General features: G+C 45.3%; 1 protein-coding gene and 1 long non-coding RNA gene across 4 annotated transcripts in view; one reads left to right on the forward strand and one right to left on the reverse strand.

Annotated features, from left to right (window-relative positions):
- LOC127035287 (CD209 antigen-like protein E) overlaps positions 1 to 18,817 on the reverse strand; it is a 30,524-nt gene extending 11,707 nt beyond the window's left edge. Inside the window, exons 1-9 of one of the 3 annotated variants that reach the window (XM_050924995.1) lie at positions 18,638 to 18,817; positions 13,500 to 13,550; positions 12,416 to 12,553; positions 11,805 to 11,855; positions 10,904 to 11,029; positions 9,239 to 9,301; positions 8,116 to 8,205; positions 7,516 to 7,685; positions 6,722 to 6,831 (exon numbers count right to left, since the gene is read on the reverse strand). In XM_050924995.1, coding sequence (XP_050780952.1) covers positions 6,722 to 6,831; positions 7,516 to 7,685; positions 8,116 to 8,205; positions 9,239 to 9,301; positions 10,904 to 11,029; positions 11,805 to 11,855; positions 12,416 to 12,553; positions 13,500 to 13,550; positions 18,638 to 18,713 — 875 coding nt within the window. In that variant the 5' untranslated portion in view covers positions 18,714 to 18,817. The remainder of the gene's footprint in view (positions 1 to 6,721; positions 6,832 to 7,515; positions 7,686 to 8,115; positions 8,206 to 9,238; positions 9,302 to 10,903; positions 11,030 to 11,804; positions 11,856 to 12,415; positions 12,554 to 13,499; positions 13,551 to 18,637) is intronic. The other 2 variants (XM_050924996.1, XM_050924997.1) reach the window with 2 other exon arrangements.
- The window catches only part of LOC127035303 (uncharacterized), a 70,824-nt gene that overhangs the window by 26,509 nt on the left and 22,936 nt on the right, over positions 1 to 21,379 (forward strand). The gene's annotated exons all lie outside the window — the stretch shown is intronic.

Here is a 21,379-nt window from a genome sequence, read left to right on the forward strand (position 1 = left end):
ACAAACCCTCCTTCCCCAGCGCCACCCCACCAAAACAGCTGTGGGCCAAAAAGGAAGGTTGGGGGTGGGGAGGTGATACTTGATTTTAAATCAGCCAGGGGCTCCCAGCTGAAGAGGTGGCTGGGAGCCCTCAGAGTCAAATTAAAGGTCCCGGGGCTCCAGCGGCTGGGGGAACCCGGAGCTTTGCAGGGCTGGGGCAGGGATTTAAAGGGCCCAGAGCTCCTACTGCTGAGGGGAGCCCGAGCCCTTTAAATCCCAGCCCCAGCCCATCCACTGGAGCTGCTGCTGGGATTCAAAGGGTTCTAGGCTGCCTGTGGCGGCAGGGAGCCCTGAGCCCTTTAAATCTCAGCCACGGCCAGGAATCTCTGCAGGCAGCCGAGAACCCTTTGAATCCTGGCCGTGGCTGGGATTAAAAGGGCTCTGGGCTCCCTGCCGCTGCGGACAGCCCAGAGCCCTTTGATTCCCAGCTGCAGCTGAGACTTAAAGGGCTCTGGGCTCCCCACAGCTGCGGGCAGCCCAGAGCCTTTGAATCCCGTCCGCGGCTGGCAGGGCCGGCTTTAGGAGGTGCGGGACCCTGGCAGGGATGACTGAAAAAAAAAACGTAAAAAAAAAAGCCTTTTATTTCTTAGCAATCTGTTCCGTATAAAAAGTTCTGCCACAGTATGTATTTTTTGTACCAATAGGGTTACCATACATCCGTATTTTCCTCCCGGATGGGGATTTTGAAAACCAAAAAGGCTGACATGTCTGGGAAAATACAGATGTATGTAAACCCTACCTAAAGTTCTTTTTTAAAAAGATGTGTCTGAACTAGAAATGAGCTCTGCTACTCCCTGAGGGTGTGCTAGGGTGCACATGTGTGGGTCCCAGCTGCTCCCTGCCCACCTCATTGAAGCAGGTGTGCAGGGTTACTTCCCTGGGAACTGCAGGGCACCAGCGGACATGGGGCTGGCTGGAGGTGGGGGGGGGAAGGGGGCTGGAGGTAGGATCTGGCTGCAGGTTGGAGACAGGGTGTGGGGTGGGCTGGCTGGCTTCAGGCAGGGCCACAGGGGCGGTGCAGCATGGGTTGGCAGGGCTGGAGACAAAGGAGTGCTAGACTGGCTGGCTTCAGGCAGGGGGGTGCGACAGGGGTTGGCTGGAGACAGGGAAGGGGGTGCAGGGCTGGCTGGAGACAGGGGTTGGTGCAGGGCTGGAGGCAAGGCAGGGGGTGCGGGGCTGGCTGAAGACGTGCTGGCTGCGGGCAGTGGGTGCAGGGCTGGCTGCAGACAGGAACTGGTGAAGGCAGGGCAGGAGGCGCAGCAGGGGTTGCAGCAGGGATTGGCTGCGGGCAGCTGGTGCAGGTACAGGGGGTACAGCCCTTCCTGTATGGTGAGTGCCCCCTCCTCCTGCCTCCCCCACCAGGGTAGCAGCAGCAGCCCGTGGCTCAGAGGCTATTTAAAGGGCCTGGGGCTCCCTTGCTTCCACTGCCCCAGCCCTGTAAATAGCTGCGGGAGCCCTGGGGAAGTGGTGGGGCTCTGGGGGCTATTTAAAGGACCAGAGCAGCAAAGGCAGCTGGAGACCACCACCCCTGCTACCCCAGGGCTCTGGGGGCTATTTAAAGAGCCCGCGGCTCCCCTTCTTCTACTGCCCCAGCCCTTTAAATAGCCATGGGAACCCTGGGGAAGTGGTGGGGCTCCGGTGGCTATTTAAATGGCTGGGGCGGTAGAAGCGATGGGAACCCCGGACTTTTTAAAATAGCCCCCGGAGCCAGCCCTACTCCAGGGCTGCAGTAGTGGTGCTCTAGTGGCAATTTAAAGGGCCTGGGGCTCCAGCCCCTGCTGGGAGCCCCAGGCCTTTTATATTGCCCCCTGGGGGAGCTGGGCCATCCCAGTACAGCGTACTGGCAGCTCAGAGCCCTGTGAATCCCGGCTGCGGCTGGGATATAAAGAGCTCTGGGCTCCCCGCTGCTGTGGGCAGCCCAGAGCCTTTTGAATCTTGGCCGCGGCTGGGATTGAAAGGGCTCTGGGCTCCCCACCGCTGCGGGCAGCTCAGAGCCTTTTGAATCCCACCGCGGGTCGCACAGTGAGCCTCCGCAGGCCGCATGCAGCCCGCAGGCCTTATGTTGTGCAGGCCTGCTCTATGGGGATTCAGAAATAAATCACTTGCCTCCAGAATCTTTAAACAATATTCCCCTTCTCCTGGCGTCTAATTTATTTAGTGTATACACATAGGTCTTCTGATTTTCAGTTGTAACAGATAAAGGCTGATAAAACACCACGATACAAAAAGAAAAAAATTCCAAGTTTATCCAATAAACACTGGAAAATATTACTTGTATCTAAGGACTTGTCTGCACAGAGCAGTAATTTGGGAGTTGGGATAGGTGATTTCTAATGCCTACTAATGTGTTGTTGTCATAAACAGATAGCTAAGGGTTAATGTCTCTTTTACCTGAAGCACCTGACCAGAGGACCAATCTGGTTTCCTGATTGGTCCTCTGGTCAGGTGCTTCAGGTGAAAGAGGGGGCGAGGTGTTTCTGCTGGGCCGGGATGTTTCCGCTGGGCTGGGGGGTTTTGGCCCTCAGCTGTTTTCTTTGGAGTAATGTGGCCCTCACCGCTTTACGAGTTGTGCAGGCCTGCCGTAGAGGGAACGGAGGGAAGAGTGCCTGCAGGGCCTTGCTGTATCACAAGGAGATGCTCTGGGAGGGCACTGGAAGGGCACTTACTGGGAAGGAGCTGTAGGAGGGGAAGGTTCTGTAGAACAACTCAAACCCTGGCAAGAGTGGCAACTCTCCAGCAAGAGTTATTCCAAGGCAGGGGAGATTAGATTGCTCTGAACACTGGAGAGTTCCAGTTCTAAATTACTGGACCAGTTGACTAAACAAACTGGAGATGTCACCATCTGATGGCTCTTTGGTGGCCTCTGTGAAATGAATCCCTAGGACTAAAGTCTGGTCTGGTGAAAGCAGATGCAAATCCGCAGAGATGCACCCACTTAGGCTAAGTCACAATTTGTTCCTTAGTGTCAATTCATTTACCGGAGGGATAAGTCCATATAACAATGGGGAAGAATAACAACAAACCACCATAATGGAACCCCACTTCCTGCATGTGGGGCTGCCGGTCAGACATGAGAAACCTACGACAAAAACACAGAATTTGGGCTTGTTTTTGGCTTAATTGACTTGTGAGTTGCTTGTTGGCTAGCTTTTTGGCTTGCAGCTTGCTGCTGCTGCTGCTGCTGCTGCCTTTTTTTTTTTTTTTTTTTTTTTTATTGGCTCCTGGCAAGCAGGGGTAAGGGGGGGGAGAGAGTCAGAGTCTCTTTCATGATAGAGATTGCACTACAGCACTTGTATTAGGTTGTAATAAAAATAAATATAAAATGAGCACTGTACACTTTGTAGTCTGTGTTCTAATTGAAATCAATATATTTGAAAATGTAGAAAACATCCAAAATTATTTAAATAAATGGTATTCTATTATTGTTTAACAGAGTGATTAATTGCATGATTAATTGTTTTGATTGTTTGACAGCCTAGTTCTTAGGGATTGACTTGTTTTGGCCTTGTTTTGAAACGGGATTAATTTGATTATTGCGAAAGTCAGAGTGCTTATTTACCGTGTGAAAGTTGGCAACTGCGCCTAGCCTAGTAAAAATATCTCAACATTTCACTAGAAGTGAACACTGCTGCCCCCTCATGCTGCAAGAAGGCTCCTGGTGGAAGCCAGGACCCCCCCAGAAGTGTCATGCTGGCCTGCAGAGTGGTCATTGGAATGTGAGAACAACGTTTCAAACATCAAATATCTTGCAGATCATGAGAGAGAGGGACAATAACAGACTTGAAATCTTGAGCATCAGTGACAGCAGGTTGATAGGTGCGGATAAGAAGCATTTCAAGCCAGAGAAAGAACATCTCATTTACTCAGGTCGTAGTGACAACAAACACATGGGGGAGTAGCTCTCATTTTGACAGATTCTGCTGAAAAATCACTCACTGGCTGGGAACTGATTAACCAAAACATCATACGTGCCAGATTCCAAACCAGATTCTTAAAAATGTCCATTATACAGTGCCAACAAAGGAACATAGTGCTGAGGATAAAGATGAATTCTACAATTATCTCCAAAGTGTGATCGACTGAATACCTACACATGACTTACTCCTTGTGATGGGCAACAAATAGGATGTGACAACTCAGGAATGGAAAGAGCAATGGGGAAGCATGGGTTGGGAACCATCAACCAAAATGGTGAGATACTCACTGAATTGTGCTTGGTCACTGACCTGGTTCTTGCAAGTACACTGTTCCCTAACAAAGGAATACACACAGAAGCCTGGATTTCATCAGAAGGCAAAATGAGAAGTCAGATTGTTCACATCCACACTAGCTCAAGATCCCAGTAATCCATCTAAGATGTAAGGACATATCGAGCAGCAAAGGTTAGTAGTGACCACAATCTTTGCATTGCTAAACTGCAATTAAAATTGAGAACGATCAATGCTAAGCAGAAAGTGGGAAAGGAAAATGAACAGTATAAAACCGAAAACAAAAGCGTAGCGTGAGAAATTCCAATTTGAATTAAGAAACAGGCTTGAGGCACTGCCTGAGGCATAGAGAGGTGAGACACAGACTGGACCTGAAGAAAAGTGGACAGTGCTCAGAAACCTGTGTGAAAATTTCAAAACCAGACATGGGCCAATAAAAAGCAAAGACAGAAAAAGGCTCACAACTGAAGTAGAACCAATTAAAACAGATGAGCAGAGCATTTCAAAGAAGTCATCAGTAGACCCAGTCCCATTTTAGCTTCCCATGTTTGATGAAACAAGGGAAGCTGATCAGCTTCACATTAACAACAATCCAATAAAGATGTCAGAAGTACAGGCTGCAGTCAAAAATATGAAAAGTAAGAGTGCTGGCGGATGACCAAATTATAGCAGCAATCCTGAAAGTATTTGATACTACCAAAATTGACAGATGTTCAATGACATTTGGGAAAAAAGGGGTTTCCTTTTGACCAGTGGAATTATGGAATCATTGTCAGAGTACCCCAAAAGAGTGTGATCTTCCTGACTGTAACACCTGGAGGGGAGTTACATTACTCTGTTGTAGGGAAAGCCTTCTGCAGTGTGATGCTACACAGAATGAAAGAGGCAGTGGATACAAAGTTTAGTGAAGAACCAGTTGGATTCAGGCCCAAAAGATCCTATGTAGAACAGATATTCATACTAAGAACCTTTATAGCAAACTCCATTCTTCATCAATTTTATTAATTTTTTTTCTTTTTTTAAAAGGCATTTGCCTGCCTGCACAGACATACATTGTGGAACATTCTTCAATCCTACAAAATCCCAGTTAAAGTCATAAGCAACATCAAAGCCATGTATAAAGATGCAAAGTGCTCTGTAAGGGTGAACAACCAGACCACAGACTGGTTCATTGTGGACCGCATCAAATAGGGTTGAATTTTATCTCCACCATTGTTTGTCACTGCAATAAACAGGATAATGAAAAAAGAAGTGTATTAGCAACACAAACACTGATATTGCATGGGTAGATGGCAAAATGCCAAGACCTACACTTTGCTGATTATATTGTGTTACTGAGCAATACCCCCAGAAAGTTAAAAACAAAGACAGAAAATGTGGCAAAAATAGCACGCCACATGGGGCTCAGAATTAATTATGCTAAAACACACATCCTTGAAACCCAGATGTCAATCAGTAACATCACTGTAGAATGCAAAAATGTCAAGAAAGTTAGCCAACGGAGGCCTCAAGAAGGAAGTGACATCAAGGATAGTAAAGCCATCCACAGCACTTACTAAACTCAGCAACATATAGAAATCAAAGAGAGATAGTACTAAAACAAAACCTGAGAATTTTCAATTGAAATGTAATCTCGGTGCTAACATACTGCTGCAAGACCTGGAGATTTATTAAAATCTTACACAGAAAATTAGACAACTTTGGAAATTTAGTGCTCACGAAAGATTCTGAGAGTTGATTGAAAAAAACTTCATCACAATGAAGATATCTGAGAAATCAACAACTAACAGCTTATTTCCATCAGAATCAGAAGGAAGTGCTGGACATATGTGGGGCTTGTACTCTGGATGCCAACACAGATTCCCACATGAAGCTGCCAATAGAAACTGACTGGTGTGAGGAATCAAGGACACCCAAGAAAAACCTTAAGAACCCTCAGCAAGGAGGGCAGAATAGGCTATCTCAACACCATAAGTATGGAAGAGACTGGTTTCTGCCCTGTGCACCAACACTGGGACGGGAAAGATGTTATGAGAAACTCACTCACAAAAATATGTTGGCCATCAGGGCAAAGAGGCCAAGGATGAAATAGGCTATGGAGACTGAACTTCCCTCTCACACCAGAGGAGTCCCTCCAGGGCAGAGGTGAGGCGTATTGGCAAGGAAAAGCTGGGGCAGAAGTGGGGCTTTCTCGGCTGCTGCATGGGCTGTACCTTCACTGCAGATAAACAAAGGACTTCAGTCTCCAGGGTACTTTTTATTGGCACTAAATTTATGTAAAAGAGTCCTCCCATACTAAGATTCCAGCCCCAGTTCTGCACCTCTGCTTCCCAGGGTCAGTGTCTGGTCTGAGCCTATCCTGCCCATTCCCCTTTCATGAGATAATAGACAAAACAGATATATCCATGGCTTCAAAACTCCCAAGTATTGGGACTAATTTTCTGATTAAGGGATTTGTATGAGAAGGGGCTTACCTGACAGAATACGGGCTATTGTCTACCCACTGCCACTTCCTTTCCTCCACTGCATCGCTCAGTCCCAGCCAGTATGTCCTTTTCAGTTTATTATAGTCTTTTAAAAAAGCCTAGAATGGAAAAGAATTTAACATGAAAAAGGTCAGAATGATGGTTCTGGGGACTGGCAAGGTGAAACGGAGGGGTCAGTCTGTACAATTCTAATGCACCCATCGGCATGGTATCTCAACAGCCTTTCACTTGTAAGTCAGCCAGCTGTCTAGCGATCAAAAGTCATGGCCTTCTGAATGTTTTTTCACTGCCTTAGGGGAGATTAGTTTGGGAGTTCCCAGTCGGGCAGGGTGTACGTCTCTGACAAACGTCCTCCCCCATAGCCTCCTCCCTAGTGCTCTAAAAGAAGCATAGGTGGGCTTTCAGGGCCACATCCTCAGCTGGTGTAGTTCTACTGAAGTCAAAAGGGCCAGATCCTCAGCTGATTTAAATTGGCAGAGCTCCATCGCCTTCAGTAGAGCTATGATGATTTACAAATCTCAGGATCTGGTCAAATCTCAAATCACATTTGTGACAAAAGTCACAAACTCCACCCCAAGCTTGATTCTCTTCTCTCATCAATGTAACTTAATTGCAGCTACTATCAGCCAGAGAGGAAGATGAGGCGGTGCAAACTTGTGAAACACCTCTGAATTTACTGGAGTTACTCTGAATTGAGATGGATGGAGCTGAAAGCAGGATCTTTATGCCTCACTCTTTCCATTCTGAACGGCATACTATAGCAAACAGAGGGGATAGCTTACCTGTTCGTAGTCATTGTTAACGATAACCAGGTAAGAGTTTTGATCAGTACAGAACTGCTTTGCATCCATCCAGTCGTTAGTCATATTTGAAAAGAAATAGCATGATTTCTCAAACTTCTTCCAGCCGGCTGCACATTTTATAGGCTCTGGGAGAGCATTGCAGATGGATGCTGTAAGGCAGAATTCAGGACAGCCCTGCTTTACCACTGGAAACTCTGGCTTATGCAGAAAGCAGCTTTTTGGTTATTTAGTGAGGTGGCTCACTGGGAGTGTGTCACATGTTTTCCAGCAATTTCACTCTCTTCCAATTTGATTCCATGAGCCATTTTGACCTGTAAATCCTTTTTTATTTCGATTCTGCCTGGCTTAGAATCCTTCTTTCTCCAAATCTTGCTCTTATTCACACGGCCATAAACTCAAAGTGACTCAATAGTCTTCTGCTGAGTTACTCTGGATTTATACAAGAGCAGAAACTGACTTTCATTCACCAGCCCCTTTTGATGCTTCTTGGGGTAAAATTGATAACAATCAACATAGTTTTCACTGGTACCACGAACAGACCATGAGAAAATACCAGTGATGAAAATATGCCTGACGTACCTGTGAAATCCGACAATTCTTTATAGTTCTTGTTCATGTCGCTCATGATTCTCTTTCGCTCTATTCGTGCATCAGCCAGGTCCTGCTCCACTGAAAAGTGCAAAGCATCATCTGAAGCAATAGGCAGTAGGCAGCATGGTCTAGCAGATGAGGCCCTGAGCTAGGATCTCAGTTCTATTCCCACCTCTGTCTGTTAGTCTGGGCAAGTCTCTTTTCCCTCTGTCATTTGATTGTGCAGGCAAGGGCTCTTTTTCTTCATGTGCCTGTACAGTGCCTAGCAAATGGACCCCTGACTCTGGTGTAATGCAAGTAATAATTGAAATTCAGTTTTAGCTCCATGAGAGGCAGACTTCCTCATGACAGGCCAGATCCTTAATTCCTTTTCATTGTGATCATGTGCTCCTACCATTTATTTGTTGTTTTCATCTGATGTTTCTTGACTTTGAGTGTAAGCTGTTTGGGGCAGGGACCGTGATCTTTTTGTATGTTTGCACAGTGCCTGGCACAGTAGGGATGGGGCCATGAGGTGGCACCACAATACAGATAAGCGATAACAATAAACCTCAATTGTTGTCAATTGGCATTTATTGATTTACTTCAGCTGAGGATCTTCTAAGTGCCCAGTCTCTTTGTGTGACCTTAACCAAATCCATTGCCTCTTGCAGCTTCAGTTTCTCCATCTGATTCTCCTCTCATACTATCCAGTGTAAATCAGGAGTAACTCCATTAAGCTCAGCGGGTCTGATCCTGATCTCACTTAAACCAGTGAGCACCTGCACTACTTCCATTGGCGTCAGTGGTGCTACACTAATATAAATTGATGTGAGAGCTGAATCAGGTCCAAAGGTGTAATTCTGGTGTAAATCAGAAGTAACTCTATTGAAGTCAATAGTTCTTTTCTTGATATAAATGAAAGGAGAATCAGATTTAGGGGGTGGTTTGTTTAGCTTTTTACATTATTTACAAAAAGCTTTGAGATGCTTCAGTGGGTGGTGCTAGAGATGGGCCAAGGATTCCTGAAAGAATTAGCCAAATTGACCCACCCACCCCTAATTCAAACCCAACACTTTCCACTTTTAACCAGAAGTACCTACTAGGCGTTAGCTAGAGTCCCAGAACCTACCGTTCATTAGCCTCTCCGAGTGGTTACAGTTTAAAACTTTTAACTCCTCTGACATCTCCAAGTCTAAAAAGGAAACAAAAGAATATGGCTTTTTCCATTCATGCTAACATAAATAGGCCAGCTCCTCAGCTAGCTAGAAATGACCACACTGGAACATATCAGGAATCTCATCTAGCCTAGTATCCTGTCTCCAACAACGGCCTCCACCCGCTGCTTTGGGGGAAGGTGCACTGGTGATAACCTGACTCCAAGGGAAGTTTCCTCCTACCACCCAATAATGAGGTTGGCTTATGCCTTTAAGTCAGTGGGGCTATGTTGATTTACACAGCTAAGTATCTGACCCAGTGGAGTTACTCCAGATTTACACCACTGTAACCAAGAGCAGTATCTGATCCCTAAGTGTGGGATTGCTGGTATGGGACTCAACTGCATTGACAAGAGTTCCTCCCACTCTTTGTCTTCCTTAGGGTATGTCTACACAGAAAAAGAAAATAGACCTGTGGTAGCCAGTCTCAGAGCCCAGGTCAACTGGCTAGGCTCGCGGGTCTCACGCTGCATGCCTAAAACTAGCAATGTAGACATTCAGGCTCAGCCTGGACCCTGGCCGCTGAAACAAGGGAAGGTCCTGGAGCCCAGCTCCAGCCCGAGCCCGAACATCTGCACTGCTATTTTTAGCCCCACAAGCCCAAGTCAACTGATCCTAGTCTGAGACCACTGCCATATGTTCTGGGTTTTTTTACTTTGTACCTGTACCCTCATCCATTTAGACTGAAAGGGCAAGGACTGCCTGTCTCTATATTCCTGTACAATGCCTAGTACAATGGGACCCTGATCTTGGTCTAGTTCTCTAGGAGCTACTGTAATACAAGTAATAATAATAAATAATTATAAGAACACGGGGGGGGGGAGAGGCGGGAGAAGGAGGATATGGCACTAACTTTTCTCTTGGAGAGGACCTGATAGGTGAATCACTGAAGCAGGGATTTGTCTGGAGTTCCTGGAGGCACTCCCCCACCCTCATCCTCCATGTTCAATAATAGCACGAGCCCATTTAACATTCAGTGGTAAAATAGTGTTGCTCGCAAGGGTAGAGATTGAGCCCCTGTTGCCTGAACCTTGTGCAGCCATTTACACCAGTGCAAGGTGGGTGTAAAGTAATACCAAGTCAGGACAGGGCTCAGGACAGCATAAAATGAGGTTTACAGCATTGTGACTTTGTTGGAGTTACTCTGGATTTACGCTAGATCCGAGACACAGAGTATAGTGCTGTTGCACCAGTGTTACTGAGATTAGTGTGTATACTGGGGGTTCTTTGGCACGAGTGGCACTGAAATCAGTGTGTGTGTGTGCGCATGCTTTGGCACTAGCATAGTAGATCAGCGTGTGTTGGGGATGCTTTGGCACTACTGTGAGATAGTGTGTGTTGATGGTGTTTTGTCACCAGTGTAACTGAAATCCGTGTGTGTGAGTGAGAGGGCGATAGAAATGGATTTTTTTCTGTTAATTGCTTATCTGAGATGCTCTCTCCCCACTTCTGCCCCTGTGGCATGCCTGACCTAGCACAAATATATTAATTCAGAGAAGCAAATAACATCAGTAAGCCCCTCCCTCACCCTGCGCCCCACCCCCCCATAGGTGTCCATACTAACTTGTGCTGAGACTTACATTTCACCACTGCCAGTGAGAGGAGAACTGCCCACATTGCAAAACAAATCCCCATCAGGACATACAGTATCACAATGGACTTTGGTCTGTAGCCTATTCCTTGATTGGAGTCAGGAATGGGGTTAGCTGTGGAGAGCAGCACTGGTTAGTACCTCCCTGTACTTTCAACATTTCCTAGCAGGAAGGATCCTGGAATCATTTACCCCAAGACAGGTTTTCACCCAGGATCTTGATGTTAAAGGAAGACTTTGTGGTTATTTAAACTTTTCAGAATCATGTTGGCTTGCCTGAAAACAATAATGATGGCTCACTCTTTTAAATGAGTAATGGGAAGCAGTGTGGCCTAGTGGTCACATTTGGGTGTGGCCCGGAATTAAGGACTCCTGAATTCTTTCTCCATCTCTGAGAGGAGAGTGGTTCCTGGTGGTTAGGGCTGGACATCTGGACTCCTGGGTTCTCTTCCCAGCTCTGAGAGGTGAGTGAAGTCTCATGGTTAGATCAGAAGACAGAGGTTGGGGAAGGGAATACAGGCCCTTTCACCTCTAAGGCGTTGGCTCCAATCTGTCCCCAGGCATGGGGTTGGCTGTGGGGTGTCAGGGAAAAAGGATACAAGGACTTTAATCCCTAGGGCATCAGTCTCAATCCAAACCAAAAGGGAGAAGTGGTGGAGACTCCATGAAGTCCACTAGGGACTCTGCTAATACTATTAACTTTATGTGGAAAGTGGTCAGATATGGGTGGCAGGATAAAAGCTTTAGAGAGATTGACTGATTCCAGATCTATAGCAATCAAAAGTCATTCCCATCTGATGGCTGCTCCGTAGCTCATATTAATCCAATTACCCAGAGCAACACAGGCAGTAGAGTCCAAGGGACAGGAGACTGCAGGAACTCCAACTAACCTGTCCTTGGGAGACTTGAAGATGCTGGCTTCCCAGCTAGCACGTAAAACCCTGCAAACAGGAAGAAAAGTGCAGACATTGGAGAAAGTATCAATTCCCACACAATTAAATATGCAGGCTTCTCCAGGCCACGCCGCTCAGAGGATTCAGGTTGCCTGGGGTCTTCAGCAGCGGGGGAGTCCGCTGCCGAATTGCCACTGAAGACCCAGCACTTCAGCGGCGGGTCCTGGGGAAGAAGGACCCCCCACTGTGGGTCTTCGGGACACTTCAGTGGCAGGTCCCGGAGCGGAAGGACCCCCCGCCACCGAAGACCCAGAGCGGAAGAAGCTCCAGGGGCCTGGGCCCCGAGAGAGTTTTCTAGGGCCCCTGGAGTGAGTGAAGGACCCCGCTCCAGGGGCCCCAAAAAACTCTCATGGGGGCCCCTGTGGGACCCGGGGTCTGGGGCAAATTGCCCCACTTGCCCCCCCTCTGGGAGGCCCTGGTGCTGCTGCTGGGAGTGTAACTCCACGTGCAGTCATGGGCCCCAGCTCATCTTTGGTGAATCCCTACTGACTTCAGCAGGGATCAGTTCAGGCCAGGGAGTGAATAGGAGGAGAAGATGTAGGTTCTACCTGTGCCTTTCTTGCTTCTCTGGCTTGATATATCTATATTATCTTCATAAGCTGGTAGCCTCTTTTGCATCTGATCTCCCATCTCGAACAGGGACACATCGTCATAATCCTCCTCGTTGGAAAAACTATCAGGTGAGTCTAAATAGATAAGAAGAATTAATCCCAGTACAGTAATCTGGGCCAAATCCTAAAACAGTATAAATGGGCATAGCTTCAAGTTACATCCACTGAGGAGCTGGCCCAATGAGCTAATATACTTAGATTAGAACAAATCATTTGCATCTGAGAACATTCACAGGGGATTCCACATCCCGGCATGGAGCTCTTAGTAGCTTTGGAATTACAGAACACCTGCAGTGAGATTTCACCAACTGCCCTCTTCACCACTAGAAGGATGATGGTTATATTATTCATTTCTTTTGGAGCCTCATTCTCTTCTTCCTTATAACGGAGAAAATCTGTAGAAACTGCTGAAGTTAGGAGATGTTGGCTGGTCCAGTAGGTTTGGTTTACGGAGCAAAGCCAAAAGCCACTGTGGCTTCATGGATAGGACACTAGTCTAAGACTCAGGAGCCCTGGGTGCTGTTTGTTGCTCTGCTACTGACCCACCATGTGACCTTGAGCAAATCACTTCCTGCCGCTGTCCTGTCACTTTTGCCTGCCTTGTAAATTTAGACTGTCAACTCTTCAGGGCATGGACTATCTCTGATGATGTGACTGTGTAACACTCAGCACAGTGGAGCCCTGATTGCAGGTGAGGCTTTGAGGTGCTATCGTAATACAAATAATAAAACTGTGTGTGGGACAGGAGAATCAGTCCCTTTATACGCAGATCTCAAAGCACCTGTTTGAAGGTGGGTTTGAAGTTGTTACACCCATTTCACAGATGAGGAAACCGAGGCACAAAGAGAGAAGAGGTCCAAGGTTGCATATAAATCACCAGCAGAGCTGGGAGAAGAGTCATCTCTACACTGGCATCTCATCGAGGATCGCTTTGCACCATGCTATTGCCCAGGACTCTGTTCTGGTCCAGATGCAGAAAGCCTGATCCAAGGAACATGAGGAGGAAATAATATGGACTCACCTGATCTGAAGTGACTTCCATGTGCTGGTCCCCCTGCTAATAAGTAGATCCCTGCAAACAAGGTATTTGTTTGGAGGAAGTGAGAATTATGTACAGGATACCATTCAGATCTGATGCTGACACCACAATCTGAGAGGCAGCCCTCAAACTGGTGAAACCAAATCATCTTCACTGCAGCAGCTCTTTGACAACAACAAACTAAAGCAGCATTGGTAAGAAAGCTTTGAACCGGTAAGTGTTAACCTTTACTACTAGAAACCTGATCCATGGAGATACATTTATCCAGTCAGGGAAAGGAAATGGTGCAATGTGTCCTTGGATTTCAAACTATGGCAAATGGTCTTACAAGCTGAGGAATTGCTCAGCAAACTATTTTGGATAACACGTAATTAGGACAGAAATTGAGACCGTTCACCAACAGGGGGAAAAAAAGAGATGAAATTCATCAAAGAAAAAGTCTGTTACAATTTATGAGCCAGATTCTCAGCACGTGTAAATCAGCATTTACTTCAGTGGAGCTACAGCTGATTTTTCTTCAGCTGGAGTCTGGCTCATTGACTCCAAGAAAGCAACACCAAGGGCTGGTCTACACTAGAAGAGTTATATCAGTACAGGATCTCTATCAAGCATTCTTAAAACTACACTACCCACCTGGTGAAATGAAGAAACAGACTGACAGAGCCAGAAAGGTACCCAGAAGTCACTTACTATAGGACAGGCCCAACAAAGAAAGTAACAGAACACCACTAGCCGTCACCTACCACCCCACACTAAAACCTCTCCAGTGCATCTTCAAGGATCTACAACCTATCCTGAAGGACGATCACACACTCTCACAGACCTTGGGAGACAGGCCAGTCCTTGCTTACAGACAGCCCCCCAAACCTGAAGCAAATACTCACCAGCAACTGCATGCCACACAACAAAAACACTAACCCAGGAACCAAACCCTGCAACAAACCCCGATGCCATCTCTGTCTGCATATCTATTCAAGGGACACCATCATAGGACCTAACCACGTCAGCCACACCATCAGAGGCTTATTCACCTGCATATCTACCAATGTGATATATGCCATCATGTGCCAGCAATGCCCCTCTGCCATGTACATTGGGCAAACCGGACAGTGTCTATGAAAAAGAATAAATGGACACAAATCTGACATCAGGAATTATAACATTAAAAAACCAGTAGGAGAACACTTCGGTTTCCCTGGTTACTCAATAACAGACTTAAAAGTGGTAATTCTTCAACAAAAAAACTTCAGAAACAGACTCCAATGAGAAACTGCCGAACTGGAATTAATTTGCAAACTGGACACCATCAAATTAGGCCTGCATAAAGACTGGGAGTGGATGGGTCATTACAAAAACTAATTTCCCCATACTAATTTTCCCCTACTGTTACTCACACCTTCTTGTCAACAGTTTGAAATGGTCCACCCTCAATATGCTACAAAAGTGATTTTTCCTCCATTGGTATTCTACTGTTAATTGATTTGTCTCAATACCACTGGCCCCCCACTTGGTAAGGCAACTCCCATCTTATATAACTGTATATGTATATATATATATACCTGCTACTGTATTTTCCACTCCATGCATCTGATGAAGTGGGTTTTAGCGCATGAAAGCTTATGCCCAAATAAATGTGTTAGTCTCTAAGGTGCCACAAGGACTCCTCGTTGTTTTTGCTGATACAGACTAACACGGCTACTGCTCTGAAACCTGTCACCAGTATAACTGTCAGTTGAGGGCATGATTTTTTTTTTACCCGAATTCTGCTATAAGCTTCAGTGTAAATGCATTTATACTGGTTGGAAGGTGCCTTATACCAATATAACGTATTCCTCTTCCCGTATCAGAAGAAGCTATGCCAGGATAAAGACTTTTATGCTGGTATAACTGCATTCATGCAACCGAGGTTTTCCACTTTAGCAATACCAGTATACAGTTAAAGCAACAAACATTTCTAGGGCAGACAAGTCTAGAATAACACTAGCTGGGGATCTGGCCCTATTTATCCAATGGTGGCAAAGCACAGAATTCAGCTGGTGCCATCTCCTGTGGAGGTTGGTGGACTAAAGGTTGTGTAGCAGGAAGGTTTCCATGATAACTGCCCTCCGAAAATACTAGGGCTGTCGATTAATCGCAGTTAACTCATGTGATTAACTCAAAAATATTAATCATGATTAATTGCACTGTTAAACAATAGAATATCAATTGAAATGTCATAAATATTTTGGATGTTTTTCTACATTTTCAAATACATTAATTTCTATTACAACACAGAATAGAAAGTGTACAGTATATTTCACTTTATATTATTATTTTTATTACAAATATTTGCAGTGTAAAATGATAAACAAAAGAAATACTATTTTTCAATGCACCTCATACAAGTGCTGTAGTGCAATCTCTTTATTGTGAAAGTGTAACTTCATATGTATTTTTTTTGTTTCATAACTGCACTAAAAACAAAACAATATAAAACTTTAGTGCCTACAAGTCGTCTCAGTCATATTTTCTTGTTCAGCCAATTGTTAAGACAAACAAGTTTGTTTACATTAATGGGATATACTTCTGCCTGCTTCTTATGTATGTCACCTGAAAGTGAGAACACAAGTTCGCATGGCACTTTTGTAGCCGGCATTGCATTACATGCCAGATATGCTAAACATTCGTGTGTCCCTTGATGCTTCGGGCCACCATTCCAGAGGACATGCTTCCATGCTGATGATGCTCATTAAAAAAATAATGCATTAATTAGATTTGTGACTGAACTCCTTGGAGGAGAATTGTATGTCTCCTGTTCTGTTTTACCCGCATTCTGCCATATATTCATATTATAGCAGTCTCAGATGATGACCCAGCACATGTTCATTTTCACACTTTCACAGCAGATTTGACAAAACACAAAGAAGGTACCACATGAGATTTCTAAAAATACTATAGCACTCGACCCAAGATTTAAGAATCCAAAGTGCTGTCCAAAATCTGAGAGACAAGGTGTGGAGAATGCTTTCAGAAGTCTTAAAAGAGACTGAGACTGAGATGTGGAAACTACAGAACCTGAACCACCTAAAAAGAAAATCAACCTTCTACTGGTGGCATCCGACTCAGATGATGAAAAAGAACATGCATCGGTCCAGTCTGCTTTGGATCATTATCAAGTAGAACCCATCATCAGCATGGACATGTGTCCTATGGAATGGTCATTGAAGATGAAGGGACATATGAATCTTTGTACATCTGGCATGTAAGTATCTTGCGAAGCCAGCTACAACAGTGTCATGTGAATGCCTGTTCTCACTTTCATGTGACATTGTAAACAAAAGCGGGCAGCATTATCTCCTGAAAATTGTAACCAAACTTGTTTGTCTGAGCGATTGGCTGGCATAGGACTGAGTGGACTTCTAGGCTCTAAAGTTTTACATTGTTTTATTTTTGAATGCAGTTATTTTTTGTATAATAATTCCTCATTTGTAAGTTCAACTTTCATGATAAAGAGAATGCACTACAGTACTTGTATGAGGTGAATTGAAAAATACTATTTCTTTTGCCTTTTACAGTGCAAATATTTGTAATAAAAATAAATAAAGTGAGCACTCTACACTTTGTATTCTTTGTAATTGAAATCATATATTTGAAAATAGAAAACATCCACAAATATTTAAATAAGTGGTATTTTATTATTGTTTAACGGTGCAATCAATTGCATGATTAATTGTGATTAATTTTTTTAATCATTTAACAGCCCTAGAAAATACCTGATGCTTGGCGTATTCCAAAAGGGAAACAAATTTGCTCTTCAGAAGCATTTTATCTTGAGCATGGAGGCCGTATGCCTTGAGGTGGTTGGGGAGATTTTGCTTTCCCTTGAGCCTCCTAAATCTCATCACTGTTACGAATCCAGCCTGGTCAGGGGTTACAGTTATGCTCTTCCCAGAAATTGTTAAAACACAGTTCAATCTTACAGCACAGCCACGATCTGTATAGGTTTGAATGGCCTCTCAGATCTGTCCTAGAGTCTTGGACATGACATATCTGATTCTGGTGACATTTTAATATTATTTCTACCTTCGGTCTTGTCTACAATAGAGTTTATGACCTGAGTTAATTACTTGCCAGTTCACTGGAAGAAGTTAACTTTGTAAAGGTTGATGTCCTGCAATCTTCCCAAACACTTGTAAGCCTCAAATCAAAATATCCTCTGATGTAGACATGCTCTTAGTGACAAAGATCCAGATCCCCAGTTGGTATAAATCAGTGTCCTTTAGCTGAAGTCAATGGAGTGATGACAATTTACACCAGCTTGGGATCTGGCCACATCCAGCCACACTAAATTCCACCCGGGTGCAAGCAATTGCAATTCTATTAGCTCCAGAGGAACTAGGCCTGCTAATACCATCAGTCCATTGCCTGCATTTGAGTGGGAGCAGAATTCAGCCCACAGTCGGTTATGGTTTCTCAATTATTTTCCAAGTCATTTTCTTCCACAGAGATCTAAACTGATACAAGTGAGAACCACAGTGTGGTTCCCCAGCTAGCACTAGATTTGAGTGGGAGATGTATTGGGTTTATGGTTGACTGACCTTACCCCATCTTACCGCACTCCCTTCTGAACAAATATACACCACAAAGAGCACAAGTATCTGCACTCTTTTATCACTCTCACACACACACACACACACACACACACACACACACACACACACACACACACACACACACAATGACCACATACTTAAACACACAATATCACCTTCCCATACAAATGGCACACATCTCTGCACATACACACAGAACGCACACAGCCCTTCACACAGAAAGATGGATGTACTATACACCCATGTACACACACAGACACAAAACTCGCTCACACAACAGCACATGTGTATGCACACAGCCCTGTACACAAAGCACAGTACATACAACTGCATATGCACCCTCCACATAACCCAAATTAAATGGGGCTTACACATTTACAAAGCACACACATCTGTAGGTACATGCCCCTTGCACACAGCCCACAATGCACATGGCTGCACACTTCCCACAACCACAACACAATACACATCTGCCCCTTCTAAGCCTGGCTAAAGATGGTGCACTGTTTCCAACCACTTTGTCTTTACCTGTTTGTCTCACCGGTCTCTTCCCTGGCAACGGTGGAGGGCACAGCCAGTTATCATAGAGCTCCTGCTGAGCCATTCTTTATTGCTGGGGATTGGGGGCTTAGGAGGGCTGCTGCTGAATCAACAGACCCCGCCCCAACCCCAGACCCTGTTCTGCTTGAGGCACTCCCTTGCTCTCAGTATCTCGCTCAGGGCAGTTGTATTACTCCCTTAGTTTCAGTTCCTCTCTCTGCTGGGGCTCGGATGAAGAAGGTTATGCAAATAGCCTGAAATGCAGCAGAACTCAGTTGTGCACAGAAGCCAGGAAAAAGGGGAGCCCATGTTGTGTGCCATGGAGTGTAGCTTTGCCACAACTCTGCTGTGGGGTGCATGGCCGCGGGATGGCTGGTGGAGTGGTGGTGAGGTGGTCACCTGATCTGTGAACTGCATGGGTCTACTGCCCACATTTGGAAGAGCAGTGGTTCTCAATCAGGGGTATGTGAACCCTCAGGGGTACACGCAGGTCTTCCAATGGGTACATCAGCTCATCTGGGTATTTGCCTAGTTTTACAACAGCATGCATTAAATGCACTAGCAAAGTCAGTACAAACTAAAATTTCATACAGACAATGACTTTTTATCCTGCTCTTACTATACACAGGAATATAAGTACAATATTTATATTCCAATTGATTTATTTTATAATTACATGGTAAAAATGAGAAAGTCAGCAATTTGTCAGTAATAGTGTGCGGGGAAGCTTGTATTTTTATGCCTGATTTTGTAAGCAAGCGCTTTTTAAGTGAGGTGAAACTTGGGGTATGAAAGACAGATCAGACTCCTGAAAGGGGTACAGTAGTCTGGAAAGGTTCAGAGCCACACTGTAGAGCATAGGAGTCGCCATACTGGATTGGACCCATGGTTCATTTAGCCCAATATCCTGTCTCTACTAGCAGCCAGCCCCACTGCAGCTTCTCCTAGAGTCCATAGGAAGACCTATGTCCTAGCTGCGCCAGTGTCCCCACGCCCTGGCTCTGGGTGGTTCGTGGAGGAAACACACAGTCCTTCTCTGGCTTTGCATAGGTGGCTAGACTTTTATCCTACAACTCAATTGATACCTCAGTCCCGAAGCAGGGATCAGTGCCAGTGCAGGCCCCTGCCACAGATAAGTGTGCCTATGCTATGAGCTGGGCTGTTGGCAAGTGGGCATCAATACACATCACTCCCCCGGCTGAGGCACCATGTAAATCCTCCTTATGCCCTAAGCCTTGGGCTAGGCTTCTGCAGAGAGATCAGTTTCACCCCTAGTGCTTTGTGGGATACCGATCCCATAATGCCCATCAGATTGCTGGAGCAGAGTGTAGCCCGGTAGCAGATATAGGGCTGGAGGTATAGACTGGCAACACTTTTATTTTTAAGCATCTATTTATTTGTTTTATAAATAAGATGGTCATTGATGCAGCAAACCACAGTGCTGTGAAGAAGGGGCTAGAAGAGGATATATCTGCACCTGCTAATAATGTACCACATTTGTTAAGTCCCAGTGATCCTCATCACCTATAACTGGCCCTGTCCTGCCCACACAGGAAGGCATCATGGGTTAGGGTAAGAAGGAGGCTTCCCATACTAGCTGTGAGCTCAGATGTGAGGGTCCTATTATGATCATTACAGTATATGTGCTTGTGTTTCTCACCAGGCCTATCCACCCCTTGCAGCCATGGTTGTTCCAGTGCATTCTGGGACTCACCTGTCCAGTAGTTCCTGGGTGCAGGGGCTTGTGGGAATTTCTTAACACAAAGCACTGAATTGTGGGATGAAAGTCACTAGTGGAGGTGGAGGCTAGGGCAACTGCAATTCTTCTGGGAAGAAACCAGTACCAGTCCAGACAAACCTGAGCTAATTACTGTGTCCCAGGCTTTACAGGCAGCTAGGTAACCCTAACCTTGGAAGCACCTAGGGATGCCTTGCAGGGGTCATGAGCCCAGGGCATCCAAACAAGGGTTGCTTGCAATGACTTTTCATCTGCTATAGATAGAGCTCCTAAAGTAATCCTTTAACCCTTGACTTGCTGAATCATATTACATGTTCCTGCTCGATGGAGCAAAGATGTTTTCCCATCTTCACCATCTTTCCTCCCAGGGGCTCATGGCCTAAACTCCACAACATACATACACTGAAGTGTTTAACCAAAGAACTAGGCTCTGCAGTCTTAAATCTGGTGTAAATCTGGTGTCACTCCACTGAGTTCCAAGGTATGACTCTGGATTTACACCAGTGTAACTAAGATCAGAATCTACTCTGGAGATCTTTACTTAGGACTATCAGAACTCCAAAGTTCTGCTGCTCCTAGCCTTAACATGATATGGAGGAGGTTTCATTCTGATCTTGTATCTATGGGTGTAAATCATGAATAAGTCCATTAAATTAAATAGGCCAGATCCTTAGCTGGTGTCAACATACAAACATATACAGATACACATACACACGCATGTGCACATACATTCTCACACTGATTAACAGGGTGTAACACACTTTCACTTGCAAGCCCCTGGTAAATGTGGTAAACCCGCTCATGTACTGTCCACTAAAAGAGAAACCCACACAGGCTGCCATGCTCCAGTAGAGGTGATCTGTGAATTTGCATATGCCTGCAAAATGTTTGTAACAATCTCTCTGTTATTTAAAAAGAAAACACTCAGAACAGAAACTCCCCAGATATCAAAGAGAGAGAGAGAGATGATCACTTTTGTGGGCCACATCTTC

This window comes from Gopherus flavomarginatus, chromosome 16, assembly GCF_025201925.1.
Source record: "Gopherus flavomarginatus isolate rGopFla2 chromosome 16, rGopFla2.mat.asm, whole genome shotgun sequence".
Lineage (NCBI taxonomy): Eukaryota > Metazoa > Chordata > Testudines > Testudinidae > Gopherus > Gopherus flavomarginatus.